Source organism: Sceloporus undulatus, chromosome 3, assembly GCF_019175285.1.
Source record: "Sceloporus undulatus isolate JIND9_A2432 ecotype Alabama chromosome 3, SceUnd_v1.1, whole genome shotgun sequence".
Classification (NCBI taxonomy): domain Eukaryota; kingdom Metazoa; phylum Chordata; class Lepidosauria; order Squamata; family Phrynosomatidae; genus Sceloporus; species Sceloporus undulatus.
The window spans coordinates 236,432,705-236,447,231 of record NC_056524.1 but is presented as its reverse complement, the minus strand read 5'-3'; the positions used below and the strand labels follow the sequence as shown (position 1 = coordinate 236,447,231).

General features: G+C 40.2%; 1 protein-coding gene across 1 annotated transcript in view; it reads left to right on the top strand.

Annotated features, from left to right (window-relative positions):
• Positions 1-11,146, top strand: part of SLC9A9 (solute carrier family 9 member A9) — a 187,990-nt gene extending 176,844 nt beyond the window's left edge. Inside the window, exon 7 of the mRNA XM_042460581.1 lies at positions 10,744-11,146. Coding sequence (XP_042316515.1) covers positions 10,744-10,999 — 256 coding nt within the window. The 3' untranslated portion in view covers positions 11,000-11,146. The remainder of the gene's footprint in view (positions 1-10,743) is intronic.
• The last annotated feature ends 3,381 nt before the right edge of the window (positions 11,147-14,527 follow it).

The following is a 14,527-nucleotide window of genomic DNA, read 5'->3' as shown; positions in this document are numbered from 1 at the left end:
TCAGTTGAGAAATGGCTGCCTAATGTTCCTACTCTCTCACATGAAGAATCTCCAGTGTAACAGTTAGAAATAGGATTCCTATTGCAAATCCCCTTTGTTTTGGATATTATTCACACAACAGGAGTGGGAATGTCAGACTCCTATTGATCCTAGTGGCTTCTGACTGGTAAGTAGGGTAGGGTTTGGGGGACTTTCATGGTCCCTATGTAGCCCCTAACATAGGGGCTACATAGCGATTGTGAATGCATAGCAGTTACAAATGCATAACTCAGGCTATGTATTTATAAACAGTCCAATAGGATTCTGGCCTTTATAAATAATTTCTTCTCTTCTGATTAGCTTTGTGTTGGATCATGGCTGGAACATTTTGAATGCCACATGCATCTGCTTATAAATAACATAATATGCAACATGAACAAATCAGCTCAGGCACAACTCATAAAATTCCAATAATGCTAACCTTTCTGGGCTCTAGTTGAATGCTGAAGTCATGGAATTAAGGACCTGCTCAGATTTCTTGCTGGTCCTTTAACAGTTTTATGAATTAGTAACATGAATGTGCTATTCTCCAGTCTTATTGCCACTGATAATGATGCACAGCTTACTGGAGCAAAGCGTATGCAGCATCCCTAAGCGTAGCAAATGCCATGGTAGATCCTTTTAGCCTTATCTTTATCGTTTCCATTTCATTATGGTACAAGGGATTTGAGGCAGTGAATTTCAGGGGGGATTATTGCTATTCTCGGGTGGCTGCTGACACACAGCTTTCGGCGCCATGCTTCATAATGCACTCAAGGTGCCATAATCTGCCTGATGGGGCTCTGCTTGTCATCTCTTGTTGTTTAATTAGCATCAACTGATAAAGTAGGTTTGTTTCTGTTCAGAAACAGAGATGTAGTTGCCTTTTCAAAATTACACAGGCAGTAAAGTACTTCTTTTTCTCTCTGCATGGATTTAATAATAATAATAAAAATCTTTGGGTCTCATTATTCAGTTAGGTTATTTTTTCCCCATCAGAGAAATGAGCACTTAGCAGACTCTCACAGTCAAGAAATTTAGTAACTAAAGCAGTATGATGAAAACTGCAGAGATGCTGAATGATGAAAAGCTATGCAGAAAATGTGTTAGTGAGTTCATACGTACCCTCCAACGTATTGAAACGAAGTTTGTGGGCCTCTTTGTTTATTATTGTGCAGGTGTATCTCAGTTAACAATATCGATGTATTCCAGGACATTACTTCTTTAAATTTGGTACCAAAGGCAGAAATAACATAGGAAGAAGATTCCTACACCACAAAAAAATAAATCAGTTCAACATGTTTCAGCACACTTTTTATTCAAAATCAACTACATACACGTGGGCAATGAAACAACTAGGTCAGGTAAATCTTGTGTAAATGAATGGAAACATTCTGAATCTTCTAGAGACCACTTGATGGTTCCCCCACCCCCAAAAAATGCATTCAACAATCACCATTTCTTTTACTAGCTTCCACGTTTCTTATTATTTTCATACTAGTGGCCAAACTTATAGTTGCAGATGACACCAAATTAGGAGGAATAGCTAATACTCCAGAGGACAGGATCAAAATTCAAAATGACCTGAATAGACTAGAAAGCTGGGCCACAGCTAACAGAATGAACTTCAACAGGGAGAAATGTAAGGTACTGCACTTAGGGCGAAAAAATGAAATGCACAGATATAGGATGGGGGACACCTGGCTTAAGGAGACAACATGTGAAAGGGATCTAGGAGTCCAAGTAGACCACAAGTTGAACATGAGTCAGCAGTGCGATGCGGCAGCTAACAAGGCCAATGCAATTTTAGGCTGCATCAATAGAAGTATAGTGTCTAGATCAAGGGAAGTAATAGTGCCACTCTATTCTGCTCTGGTCAGGCCCCACCTGGAATATTGTGTCCAGTTCTGGGCGCCACAATTCAAAAAGGACATTGAGAAACTGGAGCATGTCCAAAGGAGGGCGACTAAAATGGTGAAAGGTCTGGAAATCATGCCCTATGAGGAACGACTAAGGGAGCTGGGTATGTTTAGCCTGGAGAAAAGAAGGTTAAGAGGTGATATGATAGCCCTGTTTAAATATTTGAAGGGATGTCATATTGAGGAGGGAGCAAGCTTATTTTCTGCTGCTCCAGAGACTAGGACCCGGAGCAATGGATGCAAGCTGCAGGAAAAGAGATTCCACCTCAACATTAGGAGGAATTTCCTGACAGTAAGGGCTGTTCGACAGTGGAACACACTTCCTAGGAGTGTAGTGGAGTCTGTCTCCTTGGAGGTCTTCAAACGGAGGCTGGATGGCCATCTGTCAGGGATGCTTTGATCTGGATTTCATGCATGGCAGGGGGTTGGACTGGATGGGCCTTGGGGTCTCTTCCAACTCTATGATTCTATGATTCTATTATTCCTTTTTCAAAAGAACGTGCTGGGAGTAGCTGGTGAAGCTGGCTTATCTGCCTTCCTCTTTTCTCTCTGTTTTGCTATTCACACATATTCAATATGGAATTATGGAGTTACCTGTTGTTTAATTTGCCTGTTATAGGGAGGCACACAAAGTAAAGTACAGTGCGCCCGCGTCATACACGGGCACATTATATGCTTTCTGCATACATTGAAAGCAGGGGCAGAAAAAACAGTGCCACGTGCCAGAAGGAGCAAAAGTGCACTCACCAATGGCATGCACATGCCACCACACCACCATGCCGCCACAAGCATGAGCCCCATTACTTCAAATTTCTTTACACAGGGGGGTCCAGAACAGATCCCCCACGTAAAAGAAGGGACCACTGTACAATAGAATTGCCTAGAGAATAATCTCATTCTCTCCCATCGCAAGCTTTATTGCCTGGTTTACTGCAGACATACTGCTGCACTCTGACAGCACAAGTCTGTATTTCCCCAGCCCTCTTTTACCAGTCTCCCAGTGCTGCTTCTCCTGAAAAATTCCCAGCTAGATTGAGGATCAAGAAAGAAATGGGACACAGGGCAGGCATAGAAATACTTTGTTGTTAACTGATGTATACCTGTTTTCAATTGTAAAGGTTGTCCCTTGATATGAATGTACAGTTGTAACTGACTATAGGGAGTAGTGCTCATCTCCATTACTAAGCCGAAAAGATAGTGTTGTCTGAAGATGACTCCGGTGGTCATGTGGCCAGCATGACTGCACTGAATGCTGTTACCTTCCCTAAGTACCTATTTATTTATTTACTTGCAATTGCATGATTTCAAACTGCTAGGCTGACAGAAGTTGGGACTAGTGACAGGAGCTCACCCCATCATGTGGCATTCGGGCCTCAAATTGCCAACCTTCCAATCTTCCAATCATCAGAATTTGCATCTTAACCACTAAGCCACTGCATCCCTTTTATGCTATAGTTATATGCTCTTAAAAAACGAAATTTCCCAGTTGCTATACAACAAAGGGAAATAATTAAATTAAAACCTTATTTTTGTAAAAGAAAACCTCATGATAATGTCACTTCAGGGTCACCATAAGTCAGAAACAATTTGAAGGCACACAACAACAACAACAACAACAACAACAACAACAAATTTATATGCACATTTACTACACCTCCTCCTGGTTGTGCATTTTGGTATCCTTGTGAAGTGAACATAGGCATATGGGACGTGTTCAACATAAAGGGAAATCTTGCTATAATCAGAATTCCCTGCCGCATAAAAGAGTCACATTAGGTTTGCCTACACACAGGTAGGGCAGGGAGCAGTGGTAGGGAACACAGAACTGTGACACTCTCACATGTGCTTTAACTGCCTGAGCAAAGTTGTGAAAATTTTCCTGGAAAAAAGGAGAATCCTTTTCTACATTTACACAAGCTAGAAAAGGCCACTTTAGAAGAGCACAACTGAGAACAGAAAAGTGGTATGAAGGGTTAAACATTTCCTTGCCTACATTTGAACCACCAAGGAGAAAGAAGCTACTGAGATATTCATTGGCGTTCTCCCATACAAGTACTAACCAGGGCTAATCCTGCCTAGCTTCCAAGAACAGACAGGATCTCCTGCCTGTAGGATATTTCAGGTACCTAGGTATTTGTCAGGGACTTATGTCTTCATAAGTGGACTTAGATATGTGAGAATTAGAAGTGCACAGTTGCATAATGTGTCCATATCCAGTAGAAGACTGATGTTATGTTACTACATAGAAGAGCCTGCAAAGTGCCTGATGCACATTGGTGACTGAGGCATAATAGGACTAATGGACAACGGGACCAATGTGCATCGATCCTGATGTGCATTTTTCTTACCCTGAATGCAAAGAATGTGCTTTCATGGTAAACAATAGCCTCCCTCTAGACCAACCACATTTTTAGTGAAACAGGCTTTGCCAGCCATCCTATCACTTGGCAGCTATTTGTTCATTTTGGCTTCAAATGATTTTTTCTTTATTCCTTAAACAGGCACAGCTATTTTCAGTGCTCTGATCTTTCTTATAACTGCATTATGTAGGACCCACCACAGGTGTTTTGCACTTCTTAAGCACTTGAAAATGCACAAGGTACTTTAGATGAATGAATTGTGACTTTCTTTTGATTTCTATTCATTTTAGTGTTTCTTGCTTTGTAGCAGCATCAAGGAAAATTGCACCATTTAAAAACAATTACATAGACATAGAAAGTTGTTCTGCTGGGTCTCAAAAATCCTCACATTTCAATAATAGATTATAGCACAATTTGCTATCTACATTAGCAGTTTGTTATTTAGTTTTTCTTGCAGTTTTCCCAGTCAAGAATGCTGGGAAAAGCCATCTTTTCATTTGGGAAGGTGGGGTGGTGCCCATTAGAGAAACTAGAAGTGGTAACAAAAGGTGTTTACTGCCTCTGTTTGACACTTCAACTTGCAGCGGGGGAGTATTTATTTATTTATTTATTTATTTATGTAGATTATTTATACCCTGCCTTTCAGCCAAAATGGCTCCCAGGGTGGCTAACTATTTGTTGTTTGACAGTTCCCTCCCCTCTTGCTTACAATCTAAAAAGACACAATACACAAGGAAAGGGGAACGGCAGTGGCAAGGGATGTATTGAATCCAGTAGATGCTGACCGCCCCTCTCTTCCTCCATGGCCATAAGAGTAGCATTTGGGATAGAGAGAACGCTTCTCACCAGCTACTGGGAGTAGCTATTTGAACCCTCACATGAGGTCAAGGAAATATTCATCCCCCAACACTGGGGAATCTGTGGATCCATTCAACCACATATTGCTTCTTCTGATATACATTAAAGAATTAAGAATTGCTTCTTCTGCTATATATTAAAGAGTAAAGAATGAAACTGATTAAAATAGTTTACAGTTATTTAGAAACATTCAAGTATGTTGTTGTTGTTGTCGTGTTCCTTCAAGTTATTTCCAACTTATGGCAATCCTAAAGCAAACCAATCACAATTTCTTGGCAAGTTTCTTCAGAGGGGGTTTGCCTTTTCCTTCCTCTGAGCCTGAAAGAGTGTGACTTTCCCAAGGTCACCCAGTGGGTTTCCATGGTTGGGCCAAGATTTGAACCCTGGTCTCCAGAGTCACAGTCCAATGCTCAAACCACTACACCATTTTGGCTCTTGATTCACATGTGTAGATTTGTATAAAAACAAAGCTTTAGCAAACAGCCATGCTTTTACCTGCCACTGGAGTGACAGTAACTTTGGAGCCAGTCTAGACTCTGTGGCGACAGTATTCCATACCTGTAGCTCCACAGCAGAAAAGGCCCTCTAGAAAGATAAATATTTATCCCAGTACAAAAACACAAGAAAAGATGTGTTAGATCAGACTGAAGGCCAATCTAGTGCAGTATCCTGTTTTCTCAGAAGGATCAATCAGTTCCCTTGTGGAAGCTCACTACCAGGATATGAGTGCAACTTCACTCTCCATTTCATGCCCCAGAAAATGTAATATACTGCCTGTGGTACTGTGAGGGACATATTGCCATCCTGACAAGTATTCATTGTTTTCTTCCAGTCATTTTCTTCTTGTTTGGCTGTATCCCATACCATGGTGTGTTATGATGGAAACATTGCTTTAGTTCCTCTGCTGGGCAACACTCATATGGGAATGAACTATATTATAAGTTCCTTTATTATTTTATTTTATTTTATTTTTATCCCATCTTTCTCCCAAAGTGGGACCCAAGGTGGCTAACAACATATATAAAACACATTAAAACAACACTTGAAATTATACAATTGAAATAGTAAATAATATTAAAAATTACAAATATAAAATTTAAAACATACAAAGTTAAAAATAATAATCTAAAACCAACCCCCTCATCCCAAAACCAAGCCTGCAAGATTTCAAAGGGCCTGTTTAAATAAAAATGTCTTCGCCTGATGATGAAAGGCCAGCAATGAGGGGGCCAGCCTAGTTGCCAATGGAAGGGAATTCCACAGGGTGGAAGCAGCCACTGAGAAGGCTCTCTCTCATGTTCTCACCTAGTAAGCCTGAGATGGTGGTGGGACTGAGAGAAAGCCTTGTCCTGAGGATCTTAGGGCTCTAGGTGGTTCATATGGGGAGATAGGGTCTCTTAAATAGTCTGGACCTAAGCTGTGTAGGGCTTTATAGGTCATAACCAACACTTTGAATTGTGCTTGGAAACAAACTGGTAGCCAGTGAAGCTGTTTCAATACAGGTGTTATACATTTCCTGTAACTGGCTCTGGTCAGCATTCTAGCTACGGCATTTTGGACCCGCTGAAGTTTCCAAACAGTTTCCAAAGACAGCCCCACGTAGAGCGCGTTTCAGTTATTCAAAGGGGATGTAACCAAAGCATCTACATGGCTTGGGCCCAGGTTATCTTGAGGACCGTCTCTCCCCATACATTCCGCCCCGCACCCTCAGAACATCTGGGCAGCAACTATTGAGGGTCCCTGGGGCTAGACTAGTCTCCACTACAAGGAGATTATATTCCATCGTCGCCCCAACCCTCTGGAACACGCTGCCCATTGAGCTCCGCTCGGCCGCCTCCCTGGCCCAGTTTAAGAGGGAGTTGAAAACCCTCTTGTTTCGATCTGCCTTCCCCAATACAAACCCCAGTTAGCCTCCCCCCTCTGACAGCAAGGGTAGCTGGCTGATGGGGTTTTTAATATTGTTTTTAATGGTTTTGTATTTGTATTGTTGGTTTTGATAGTTTTTTTTTTCCTTTTGATATTGCACTGTATTGTATTGTTTTGATTGTTGTTCACCGCCCTGATCGTAGGAAGGGCGGTATACAAAAAAATTTTTTATTATTATTATTATCTGTCACTGTAGCCAGATCTGACATCTCAAGGAATCAGCATAGCTGGTGCACACGTTTTAATTGTGCAAATGCACTCTTGGTCACTGCTGAAACCTGGGCATCCAGGCTCAGAATTGAGTCCAGGAGCACATCCAAGCTTCAAGCTTGAGATTTCAGGGGGAGTATAACCCCATCCTACTCAAGCACAGCCCCAATTCCCTGATCTGCCTTATGACTGACCAGGAGCACCTCTGTCTCGTCTGGATTAATCTTCAATTTGTTTGCCCTCATCCAGTCCATTACTGACAACAGACACTGGTTCAGTACAGAAATGGCTTCCTTAGAGTCAGATAGAAAGGAGAGATAGAGTTGGGTGTCATCCACATACCGATGACACCGGACCCCAAAAGTCCAGATGACCTCTCTCAGTGGTTTCATGTAGATGTTAAACAAGATGGGAGACAAAACAGAACCCTGTGGGTCCTGAAGGCCAGCAGCCATGAAGTCGAACAGGAGTTCCCCAACACTACCTTCTGGGTCTGCCCCTCCAAGAAAGACCAGAACCACAGCATAACAGTGGTAACATACCAGAAAGGTCGCTCAGAAAGATATAATAGTCAATGGTATTGAAAGCCACTGAGAGTCCTAACAGGACCAACAGGGATACACTCCCCCTGTCCAGTTCATTGTGAAGGTCATCCACCAAGGCAACCAAAGCTTTGTGCCATAGCCAAGCCTGAAGGCAGATTTAAATGAATCTAGATAATACGTTTCATCCAGAAATTCCTAGAGCTGGGAGGCCACCACTCGCTCAAGAACCTTACCCAAGAATGAAATATTAGAGACTGGCCGATAGTTATCAAGGATGGTGGGATCCTGGGAAGTCTTTTTCAGTAGCGGCTTCACCACAGCTTCATTTAGGCAAGATGGAAATTTGTTTTGCTGCAGTGAAGCATTCACCACTCCCTTTACCCACTTGGCCAGTCTCCCTCTAGCCAGGAAGGGTAAGGATCCAGAATGCACATGGTAGCTGTCACTTCTCCAAGGATCCTATCCACATCCTTCGGCTGCACAAATTGAAACTTATCCAATAATATGGCACAAGCTGACACTGTGGTTACATCCACTGGACCTGTCTCAACTACAGCATCCAAATCAGAGCTTCTATCATATGATTTTGGCCTTCTAACAGGACTAAACAGAATAGTGGAAGGAACCTTAGAAGACCATATAACATTCCCCCCTTTGTGTCACTATGGAAACATTTGGTCCTTAAACCCTACCTTAGGTCATGTGCAAGCAGTTGAATACATGTGAGCATGCTTGTACATTGATTCCACTCATACAGCTCCAAATAGAGGCTATTGGGAAACATTTCTCTATAGTGGCAATTTACACAGGGAGTATAACATTTGAAATCTGCTTACCACATGAATGAACTACCAACATCACATATTCCTGGCAGCTGCTTACAGCATTTTGGAGGCTCCCTGTGCAATTCCCCATCAATTTAGTAAGTGGATTCCAGGTAATTCAGCATCTGTGAAGACTGCTGCTATAGGGACATATTTTTCAGTGCTGGCTGGTTTCAATGTGCACTCCTTGTGTAAGTCAAAAAGACAGTGGCAATATCTGCAGCACAAACCCTTAAGAAGTCATTTTGAAGACAGACTTAGAATTGTCCCATTAATATTCAGAAAACCTTCTGTAAGCTGCTATGACTATATGGGGTAAAGTAGAACAGAACTTTTAGGAAAATTTAAATGTGATACCTAACATATTAGGTCTAATTTGCCTATCATTGTGATTGGTTCTCCCCCCAGCACCTAATATTCCTTATCAAATGGGCCATACACCACTGTCCCCACTGTGTATGTTGATGCCATTGATTCCCTGCCTTACCTTGCTGTATGATTGTGTTTTAAATTTGTATAATTGGATTTTATCTAGAGATGTTTTGTAACTTTTTTTATGGTTGTAATTGGTTTTCTACGGCTGTAAACGGCTTTGATCTGTGGGAAAGCGGTATACAAATAAAATTTTTTATTATTATTATTATTATTATTATTATTATTATTATTATTATTATTATTGCAAGATATTAATTTCCTGTAATAATATAATGGGAAGTATTTTCATGGATGACTCCATCCAACTGTGATCATTCATGACAGATGAAGAAGCATAAGCAACCACATGCCAATAATAATTTTTAAATTAAGTTTTAATCATCTTATGAATTACAAATCCTTTAAGGCATTACTTTTATGCACAATCACCTGAGAGGAAGGCCATTGAATTCAATATGGCTGACTTCTGCGTAAACACACACACACACACAATAGTGCACAGCTTCTTTTAAAATAAAGCTGCATCTCTTACAGCTAGTTGCTAATGAGTTTGTCAGGCTGACAAGTTCTTAAGATTCATAAGCATAAAATATTAAAATCAGTTCTCAATAAATCTAAAACGTAAATGTTTGAGACACCAAGTATGTTCTAGCAATACAAACTGCTTTTGAGAATCCTGTACCAAACACTCTGTGACAGTCAGTGGCAAAGGTTTAACGTGCTAAAAGAAAAAGGGCCGTAGAAATCTGAAATGTTTCTTAATTAGTATTTGGGAAGGTTGAGGCTATTGCATATCTCTTACGTTTTATGTTATAACAAAAAAAAAAAAGAGCAAGCCAACTTGGCAGTATTATTAGTATTATTATTTGAGTATTGAGTGTCTACTGATGAACAGGAATTCTGATGCTCTTGAAAATGTTTTAAGTAGATCATCTTCCTACCACAGCACAGCATTAATTTCCCATAAGAATATAATCTTGATGTCAGGCACCAAAAGCTTGGATAAAAAAATAGGACCTCTGGCAGAGGCATTTGTTTTCTTTTCTGCAAGGAAATGTTTGGTTTGTGTTTCCCTGGGGCTTCATATTGTGAGGCGGTTGACATGCTCACAATTCTGTTTATGAAGGGTAAAGCTAGTGAATGGAACAACTATAATGGTTTATGACAAGATCACTAGTGCAGATTTTGTGCATACCATGATTTGTACTGCCCATTTGTGAGCAAGCTATAAAAGTGGCCTTTTTATCAGGAATATTTGTGAAGGTATAACAGTTCTGAAGACATATGGCCAATAAATAATTCAAAGTTATCTATCTTGCCCATAAATTTCTTACATACCTCACATGTTTTAATGTCTAGTTGGCTTGAAAATAATACACTTTATGACGCTTGGGGTGCAAAAAAAGTGTTTACTGACAAGCAGGAAATGACAGTGGCTCACAGTATTGCTTTAAAACATAAACCCTTATTTCATCTTCCCCATGACTTTCCAATCTGCTGGGAGCCCTGAGGAGCAATCGTGAGTCCTCAATAAAGTACATTTTTAAGCTCTTGATTTCAGTCTCTGTGCTATGTGATTGAATTCATTATTTCTCTCTCTCTCTCTCTCTCTCTCTCTCTCTCTCTCTCTCTTTGGTCTTCCTTTCAGTTCGATATCAATTTACAGTCCCAAGGAGAATCCCAATGCTTTTGACGCTGCTGCCTTCTTTCAGTCTGTGGGGAATTTTCTAGGGATTTTTGCTGGATCATTTGCTATGGGGTCTGCCTATGCAGTTGTCGCTGCTTTAATATCCTTTGTTGTCAAACACTTAAAATTCAGCCTGTTTGGAAGATCCAGTGTTGTAGAACAGAATACTGCTGTACAACTATTTTCTGCTTCACTTGAAACAAGACTTTTTGATTAAGATTTCAGTGATATCCTGACCATCATAATTTGAAACATAGCCAGTTTTGGCTTTTCTCAATTCATGCACCTAAAGTACAACTGAATTAACATACTGCAAATATGCTACCATCACTATTGATGGAAAGATGATGAAAGAGTTCACTGCATAAAACATACAGGAGAAATAACTTTCTATAGCTGGTCTTTAGCCTCCTCCTTTGATCACATACTCCACAAAGACAAATGCCAAAATTATACATCACAGACATAGTTATGAATGAGTAACTACATATCATCCCCTGAGTTGACCCCCCCTCCTTTTATAGTTAGTAGCCATGCTGAGCAATAGAGGTCTTTTCTCCTGGTGATCAGGGTCCTGCTAGTGATCTCTGGCATCATGAGGTAATGTCGCACTAGCCATCACTGGCAGGAGTTGACTGAAAAGTCATCCTGCTACACCTCAATCAGTAAAACAGACCTCCATTTCTCAGGTTGCATCTGCAATGCAGAAATAATCTATGCTGACACCACTTTAAGTGCCATGGCTCAATGCTATGGAATTCTGAGAACTGTAGTTTTGTGAAACATTTAGCCTTCTCTGGTCCAAAACACACTGCAGAAATAATCTAGTTTGAGACCGCTTTAGCTGCCCTGGCTCAGTGCTAGAGAATTCTGGGAACTGTAGTTTGTTGTGGTACCAGAGCTCTCCCATAGAGAGGGCTAAATGTCAGGCTACAATTCCCAGAAATCCCTAGCATTGAGCCAGGGCAGTTAAAGTGGTACCTAAGTGTTTTGGCACTATGTCAGAAAACTCTGGTGCTGCAACAAACTACCATTCCCAGAATTCCATAGCATTGAGCCTGGATTATTTCTACTGTGCAGATGCAACCTCAGTGTAGCTGGTGGCTGTTAAGGTAGGTTCAAATGGGGATTTAGTGGGTTTTCAGGGGGCATGAATACCAAGCAGTGGCGAATGCACCTGTAACACTGGAGGCCGGCCAATGTCTTCTAAGAAAATTGTTGCTGATGTGGTTGGTGAGTATATATATATTGTGAATTTGTCTCAGAGTGGCCCCAAGAAAAATTTCCTCAAGTTTTGGTTTTTTAAAAAAGAATATTTAAAACTATATCTAAAATTACAGCAGGAACTTTGAAGAGTTATGAGGTCACTTTGTATGAGCAATTAGGGTACAATTCCTTTTTAATTTTATTGTACATTGCCAGACCTGTAGACCATTTAAAACCAAAGGAGTTTCCCATATTTTTGGCAAAAAACCCAGCATTGTGTTTGGTTGCCAAACAAAATTGAATAAACAATTTTTCTCTGCTTTTTTCTCAGGATTTTTCTCCTATACACTTATATTTATGTTTCATTTTTGAGTAACTTGCCAGTGTATGTCTTCCTTAGAAAAGTAGGGGCAGACTTTTTTTTTCATATTTATAAACAAACACCTAACGGTGGCTTTCCCCAAAAATTTGATAAAGCCGCAAATTGAAGCTGAAAATTACAATAGAAGTCTGGTGTGTATTAAAGGGGAGCTTTGTAAAGCTATGCATTTTTCCACTGAAAATTGTTTTTCACCCCCAATGACTTTTCACTGGGGAAAAGATAAATGCTCCTACAACTTTTCATTCATGGATATTTTGGCTGTATTCTTGTTAGGACACCATGTTGCACACACATTTGCACTTACTGAGAATTTGTGGTAGTGTTGTCTCTAATAAATAATAAATAATAAAACATTTATTTATACCCCGCTTTTTGTTAAAACAATCAAAGTGGCTCACAACAGTCTACTACAACCAATTATTTTGCAAATACAATGCACATGTTGACCTCTCAGTTTTAACTTAAAGTTTGGAGAGCTAATTGACCATTGCATGACTAGTGAGCTCATAAAATCATTTAATGACCAAGTTGGAAGGGACCATGTAGGTTATTTATTCTCCTTCCCATGCAAGAATACACAACTTCAACAGTCATAAGAGATGCTATCATAAGGGGCTTCTTGTCTATCACAAGGAGTTTCCTGTCTATGCTTTGAGGTTACCTTTCATCTCAGAGACATTTAAAGACCCCTCATCAATGATACCTGCCCAGCATCCACCCTTTATACACTTTCCCTAAATGTATAAGGGCTAGGGTCCCCAGCATCTTCCTCTTATACGTCTTATATCTTTGGTAGCATGTTCTATGTGTCTATATGGTTGTGAATTCATTCAGGCAGTGGCTTCTTTTGCCACAAACAAACCTTAGCTTTATTTAATGGCAAGTATGAAGAATGTAGCTTATGTAGAATAGTTTCAAAGTTAGCATGGTTACAGTAATTCAACAGTTGCAGACTATTCCCCACTCAATTTCTCTTCACTTCCCTGAACAGAACTCTGACTTAACTCATCTGCTTGATTCTCTATTCCCTCAATGGAACTCTGAACTGAACCAACTGAACTGAATATTTTTATACCATGATATTTTCTTTTTAATATGTGATACTTGTTCCTATTTGAGCTGGTTTTAAAATCATTATCATGCACTTTAGGAACAGTTGTGATCAATGTTTTAATAGCTTGATTTTGTGCCAAGTTGTAAGCTCCCTTGGATACAATGGAAGCAAGTGATCAAGATATCTATGCATATACTCACTATAGATATACATATCTTTGTGCAATTCTTTTTATAAAACCAATACACAGCATGATTCTATGAAATTCAACTGGTGTAAAGTCGAAGGCTTTCAAATTCAACTGGCCTTTGACAAAGTCGGATATTCTTTCATATTTCCCCTTCTACATTCTCCTCTGCTGAATGAGTTTCCTCTGGAAGAGAGAATACTAAAATTTGACAAGTCTAGACAATAACATTTTTTAAATTTTAAAATGAATAAGCCGAGCAAAAGTAATGGGGCTGCAGAAGCAATCAGCAAAGCTCGGTAAAATCTGAACCTGCCCAAACAAATCCAAAGCTCACAAAATTCCTAGTATATTTGTAGTCCAGAAAAAAATGGTTTCAGGCTCTTCCAGTATTTGTACAGGGGCACAGCGGTCTCTTACTCACTGCTCTAGCAATGTCTTCTTCTCTTTTCACTTTGTATATATTACAGTAGAATAGAGGTTCAGAGTTACCTAATGTACCAAAGGATACTGGGCTGGAGCCATGCTTCAGAAGAGGACAAATATGAGAGAGGGTGCCTAATTTAAAAGTAACTAGGTGTTACTGAAGCAAGTCCTTTTTAAGCTGTTGCACAAGGAGAAGACATCCAGTAACTCCTTGTACATCAGTTTATTTTTGGCTGGACAACACTACCTAGATATAGCCCCACTTCTTTCCAATGAAACAGCTCCTAATGGGCCACGAGATCACTGAAAGAACTCCCACCATGCCTATCACTCTGCTGCCATTCTTCCAGAGTGATACTGTTCTGGACTGAGCTCTCATTTAAGTACAGTCTGCCCTTCCTTTACGTGGGGGATCTGTTCCAGACACTTCCCCCCCAGCGTAAAGGGAATTCCATCTATGCTTGAGCCCCATTTAAATGAATGGGGCTCA